Source organism: Amyelois transitella, chromosome 10 (assembly GCF_032362555.1).
Source record: "Amyelois transitella isolate CPQ chromosome 10, ilAmyTran1.1, whole genome shotgun sequence".
Classification (NCBI taxonomy): Eukaryota; Metazoa; Arthropoda; class Insecta; order Lepidoptera; family Pyralidae; genus Amyelois; species Amyelois transitella.
Window position 1 is genome coordinate 5,843,727 of NC_083513.1, and position 6,481 is coordinate 5,850,207.

General features: G+C 33.9%; 1 protein-coding gene across 1 annotated transcript; it reads left to right on the top strand.

The window, feature by feature from the left end:
• The first annotated feature begins 202 nt into the window (after positions 1-202).
• LOC106137684 (microtubule-associated protein tau) lies at positions 203-6,131 on the top strand. Its single transcript, XM_060946034.1, has 6 exons — positions 203-1,200; positions 1,292-1,335; positions 1,692-1,851; positions 2,420-2,628; positions 2,722-2,907; positions 4,702-6,131. Exons 1-6 carry the CDS (start codon positions 351-353, stop codon positions 4,765-4,767), a joined length of 1,515 nt encoding a protein of 504 aa, XP_060802017.1. The 5' UTR covers positions 203-350; the 3' UTR covers positions 4,768-6,131.
• Positions 6,132-6,481: the final 350 nt, after the last annotated feature.

A 6,481-nucleotide genomic window follows, 5' to 3' on the forward strand; every position in this document is an offset into this window, starting at 1 on the left:
AAGGCGCTCCAGCACAACGTGGTCCTATACAAGTACAACAAGGTCCCATTGGAAATCAACAACCAAGACCCCAACCACCCCAAGTGAGAAATTTGGGGCCACAATCAATTGCACCACAACAAGTACCTAGACCATTACAGTCCCCGACTTCAGCTCTTCCACAAAGAGGTTTTCCACCAAATAACCTTCAGTTCGGTCCTAGACAGCCATCCCAACTTGGAGCGACTACGCCAGATGGTTCTAGGGCACAAATAAATCCACTTTTAAACGCTGCTTCTAAAAACGGTACTCCGCAGTTAAATCAGCTGCCAAGACAACCGTCTGAAAGCTCTTTGAGGAGCGCTGATCCTATGAATATTTACCAAAATAAATCAGGCAACCTGGATAATCAAAGCATTGCAAGTGAAAATCAGAATGTTATCAAATCTGAGAATGGCATTGATATTACTGGAGTGCCAAAAGGTAGAAGTTATAGCATTGCAGCTGCCCCTGGGGCACCAAGTCCACTCAAAATGGATGACGATAGACGAAAATCTGTCAGCGTCATAGGTGGTAAAATTGAAGAGATTTCAAGTCGTAGTCCAGGACTTGGCTTGATTCAGGAAGGTAAAATGGACAGCAAAGATAACATTAAAGGATCCAAAGAAAGCGTGGTATCAGAAATCAAAACTGATGTAGGAAAGGATACACTTGATAGACCTGAATCAAGATTATCAGGTTCCAAGATGACAGATTCAATAATAGGATCGTTATCAACTCCAATACCAAGAAAGAAATCGGATGATAATGATGACGTTATTTCCCAAAGTAGTTCAGTGCAGTCGAAGAGCTTAAACGAGGCAGCTCGTAATCAAAATAAAGTGGATGTGTCAGATCGGTCACCATCACTAACACGAAGTGATGATTCCCCAGAACCGAAAATTAATCCTTCTCAAAATTCCGTACCAAAACCGCAGTCAGTGACACCAGATATACAACGTCCCAAAACGCCTAAGACCGAAACCAAACAGGATATGAAAATAGACGGGAAACCTCCAATAACGCCTAACAAGGTTCCATTATCTATTCCAAAGTCACCTGTTATGGAAACAAAACCGGTAAACAAAAAACCAACCGAATTATACACTTCTATCACTCCTTCTGAATCTAAAAAATCTACTCCTAGAAAATCAGTATCTGCACCAAAGACGCGGCCAAAAGGTAAAACTAATGAGATGAGCTAAACTATTTATATTTATAACATTGTGTTGGGTCTGAAATGACAATAAATTTATTATAAAAATATTTTCAGATGGTGATAACGACAGCGGCGTCGATGAGTCTACTCAAGGAAATGTAAGTTCTCATGTTTATACACACATGTTATAAATATTCTGAAAGAATACTCAATGGTCATTAAGATTTTATTTTATGTTATGGGTTCAGTAGACTCAACAAGCATAACACGCGCAAACAAATGTCCTTGATAACAATGTCCTTATGAATCGAACCCAGAACTTTTAATCTAAGGGATAGGAGTATTTTATTATACCTTCTTTTAGCTAAGTTATATTAATTAAGTACCTACGTAACTCGACACAACGGATATCCTTAAAAACACAATGTAAGCATTATCTTAGTGTTGCATTCTGGTACCATGTTTTGAATGATTGTGTTGTTGTTGCACAATATATTTTCAAATAATATTTTAGGATCTCAATGGTTCACCGAACTCACCAAACAAGAAAATTGCTTCTAAATTACCGACCAAAGAAAAATCTAGTAGCAGCTTGAAACCAAGTCTATCCAGATCGTCAAGCAAAAGTGCTACTGTGAAAACACCTGAAAATCCATTACCAGCTGAGAAGAAAAGTAAGTGATTCAAGTTTATCATCTTCTTGTCCTGGTTTGTCCCGATCGCTAATGGGAGTGAACCCATTGCGAACATTCAAACAAAGGAAGACATAACCCAACTTGGATAATGATAACATTCCTTTTTGTGAATGTGTGAAACACCGATCAGAATGAAAACGTTAATCATTTCATAGCAACATATTCAATTTTGACACGTTTTTATTAATTGCGGGCTAGGCAGAGCCAGTCAACTTGAAAAGACCAAGGCCACATTCAGCTTTATTGGTATAAAGATGGAATTGAGAATCAGGTAGGTTCTGGCAGGTTGAAAGCCTATCGCATACAAGAAGAATCCATGTAAAAAAAATTATAGGAATATATCCGTAAATGGAATGAGGTCATTCTTGTATGTTTATTTATCTGTGAAAACTCTTATAATGTATTTCTCCTCTAATTATGACATTTCATTATATCATTATATATATATATATATATCTGTGGATAATTAAGAAACACATCCAGCCAAACGTATTCTATGAGTCTTATCTAGACTGTTAGTAACATGATTTTTTTCTCCTGTTTACAGAGGTACCAATGAACAAAATTCAAGTTGGTAATGCTCCGTCACCTAATATAAAGACAGTTAAGTCTAAAATTGGATCTTTGGATAATGCTACATACAAGCCTGGTGGAGGAAAAGTCAAAATTGAAAATAGAAAGTTAGAGTTTGGTAACGTCACTCCGAAAATTGCAGCCAAGAATGATGCTTATACACCTAGTGGTGGAGCTAAGAAGGTATACTTTTAAATTTGTTTAACCCTTATTGCATCTTTTTAAATTTTATGCTTACGCAGCATTTGTGTTTAAAATATAATGTTGGTGTAACAGATAATAACGACAAAATTGGAATGGAATGCGAAGTCAAAAATTGGTTCTCTACAAAATGCTGCCTACAAACCTGGTGGTGGAGATAAGAAGATAGAGACAGTTAAATTGGACTTTAAAGACAAAGCTAAGCCAAAAGTTGCGTCAACAGCAAACATTACCCACAAGCCTGGCGGAGGGGCTGTTAAGGTAAATTTTACTTTTTTATAAAAAAACAGGTTAATCATCCCCATATCTATTCAATTTGTACTGAGTGTTTAATTAAATGAATTGCAGATCATTAAGTGAGTACTTACAATTATTTCACAATGAATCAACACGTCGAGCTTATAGTACAATACAGCCGTACAGAATATACAGTAAATTTACGTAAACACTAGCAGACCACTCTAATGAGTAGATATTGCACAGCCAGTATGAGCTAAATAAGTAGTTTAAAAAGTCATACATATTTAGTAGTCGTATAATCTAGGTCATTAATATTATTTATCTTTAGTCAACAGTGACAAAAAATGGAGCCAGATCAGTAAGTAATTCGCAACGTTTCCAAATGTTCACTTATGAAATTCAAACGTGTGGTTGACACAATTCTGCACACAGATCTTGATGTGATAAAAACTACACTTGTATGTTGTATGTAATGGTACCTTCAAAGAGTATCTTGTCCGGTGTGAAAGTTAACGTGTCACTATTGTTTTTAGTTTGTTAAATGGGCGTTGCCACGGTGGAGGGCATCACATAAACACGTTGCCTTCCACTCGTTGTGGAGTAAGGTCAGTTCGGTACAAGTCCATGAAAGAGGATAGTACCATAGGTATTCACATTTACTGCGTTCTGTTAAATTATGTTTTAGATTTCGTTAGGAATATGTGGGGCTGTTGAAGTTTGCACGACGAATGCTGTGCTTTGAGAAACGCCTTCGGTGATGAAATACGAGTATATATTAGCGAATAAAATTTTACTCAAACATTTCATATAAATTACACTATCGTGATTTTTTGTTTGTTTTATATTACAAAGCATATTAAGAATGTGTTGAAAAACTTCATACAGATTGCAATGAACTTTCTAAACATTTACGTACACATGCAATTTACACGAAAATTGTCTTCATGCACGCCACGAAAATCAATAAAATTTGAAATAATTATAAGCAATGCCTCGGTATGAATACAAACAAGCACAACTCAAATGAACCGAATCTGTCTACAAAAGCACGAACCATATCACATAGTGTTTATTTTTATATATTTATTACATTATATTGGACTGCTTTAGTGTTTCACGAGGATTCTGTAGGTTCTTGATAAACGCATTTAGGTAAAACATGTGATTCATAGAAGTCATTTCAAAAACTCCAGATTTAAAACTCAATCTACAGAATCCTTTAAGATATGTGTATGTACACGATGAGCAATCAACTTTATAGATGTCTTAAGCAAGCACCCTTGACTCTTCCGAACAGATTGAAAATCAAAAATTGGAATTCAAAGCACAAAGTAAGGTGGGCTCGCTGGATAATGTAAAGCACAAGCCAGGAGGCGGAGACATCAAAATTTTCGATGATAAAGAGTACATCAAGCAAATGGGCGGTCAATCTCCGGTCCCTGATGGTCTCAGTCGCTCGAGGCAGTCGCTAGAGGTGAGGCCCCCTACTTTTGTTGGGCCTAAGTTACTTTTTGTTGCTGTTCCTGCTTCTTTTACGTTTTGTTTTTTGGTTGAGGTCTTCATCATTGTCGTAACATTCATTGTCATTCTTTGTTTCAGCCTGACTACTTATATACATTTTATTAAATAGGTAATTAAATTACACGTCCGAGGTTTGGTTTTTGGAGTTAACTAATATCATCACTTTTGTTGTTTCTGGTTATTGTTTGGTTTTTGGTTGCTCTTTCTAACTTTGTGTTTATACGTTTTTTTTAATGTCTTATGTGTTAAGGCAACGTTTCAACAGTCTTTAAATATGATTTGTTTATTTTACAGAGCCCGTTGCCGCCTGCAGCTCAGCCACCAAAATCAGATGAGAATCTGAATCAGCAGCAGTGTTAAGTCGTCAACTTGAAGGACCTCATATATATAATTTTCTCATCATACTACTAAATTTCAGGAGTCCAGTTTCGTATAATGTTTTATTTTAACTTTATTAATATTATTATTGTTATTTCTAGCTGAATAATTATTGTTAGGTATGCGTTTAGTTGGCAAGGAATGTCTGCAGTTATGTTTAAAATGCTATTTATTAACTAATGTCAATGATTTAGCATATCTTTCGACAATATTGTGATCATTTATTACATCATTAATGTTAGTCTTAATAGTTTACTATGTTTGTCATATTAATCATCTTTTTATTTTCTGTTTTATAATTTCCCATGCCGATCTAATATATCATTGAGTGCCAATTCATATTCAACTTACTAGGTACTTATATCTATCTATGTACTAACCATTATCATATAAACAGATTTCTGAAATATTTCGTAATATAAGGTTAATGTATCCCATTTAATAAAAAACGAGTATGTACGTATTTACGGTTAAAACAGTTAACTGTGTTTTTATTTTAGACATATTGGCACTTTTATATTTACGGCACCATCACATTGTGTTATTAAAGTTAAAATTTATACCTATTCAGAAGTGATATTTATGAAACATTTAATGTTTATGTAATAATAGGTGTAAGCAGTTTAGATATTTTTGGTTTTGAATGTTTGATAAACAGCTGACTCTTGATAAAGCGGCGTTTTTGTGTTTATAATGTTTTCGTAGATTTGTCTGCGCAGACTAATGATTTGGTGTGTTTAAGTATATTGGGCAGTTCTTGGCACAGCAAAGTTATTAGAATTTGTAATTTCATAAAAAATACGTTAGACTAAGCTTTTATTATTTTATACATTTTTGTATTGAGAACACTGATAATACGTATTAAGACACCTCTCGAAGCTTTTATATTTTTGTACAATTGCTGTGGCGAGAACGGTGAGGGCTCGAGATGACTGACCAGATTTATTACTAGATTAATTAATGTTTTATAGTGTATTATGATTACAACTAAGATTTGTTAGTTTTAGATAGCGCGTTTCAATCCACTGTTATGGCTTTTCAAATATTTAATTTATACCATTGATTACTATGCGTTGTATAATAACAATTAAACGAATGAAATTTTGATTAGTACCCGTTTCATTGAATTGAGCTTTTAGATTCAAAAAGACAAGAATCATTTGAATGTTTAGTTAAGAATATTAATAACATTTAATATTTTCGGCCTTCTGACCTATGTGAATTTATACTAGTAACATATAAGTAGATAAACCAAATTCTATTCCTGATATAATTTATGAATTAGATTATTTGTGAACTCAGAATGTCTTACGTAATTAGTAAACATTAATATAACATAACAATAACTATTTTGTTTCATTTTAAATTGTTGTATATAACATCGTGTAACTGGGCCCTAAGCTGTAGCTGCAAGCCTAATATTTTAACCAGTCATCATTATCAAAAGAATAAGTGATAATTTATTTCTGTCTTTAACATAAATTTGTAAAAAAAAATTACTTCTTGTGGGAGGCAATTATCATGAAAAATACGAGTTGTAATTCGAAAATATTTAAATACATTGTGATATTTTTATTAACTTTAAAATTTATTTGCCTTCATAGTAAAAATATTAGGCTTAGCTTTCTGTTTTATAACAAGGACTTTTAGACTGTGGAAATCTTGATAATATTGCCTTATTATTCAGATTTCTGTG

What these genes read in the sequence shown, in the direction of transcription:
- LOC106137684 (XM_060946034.1), top strand. Translation starts at nt 351, where the DNA reads ATGAATATTTACCAAAATAAATCAGGCAACCTGGATAATCAAAGCATT. An exon ending in ATGAGTCTACTCAAGGAAAT is followed by an intron (nt 1,336 to 1,691) that starts GTAAGTTCTCAT and finishes ATAATATTTTAG; the next exon opens with GATCTCAATGGTTCACCGAA. An exon ending in CTAGTGGTGGAGCTAAGAAG is followed by an intron (nt 2,629 to 2,721) that starts GTATACTTTTAA and finishes TTGGTGTAACAG; the next exon opens with ATAATAACGACAAAATTGGA.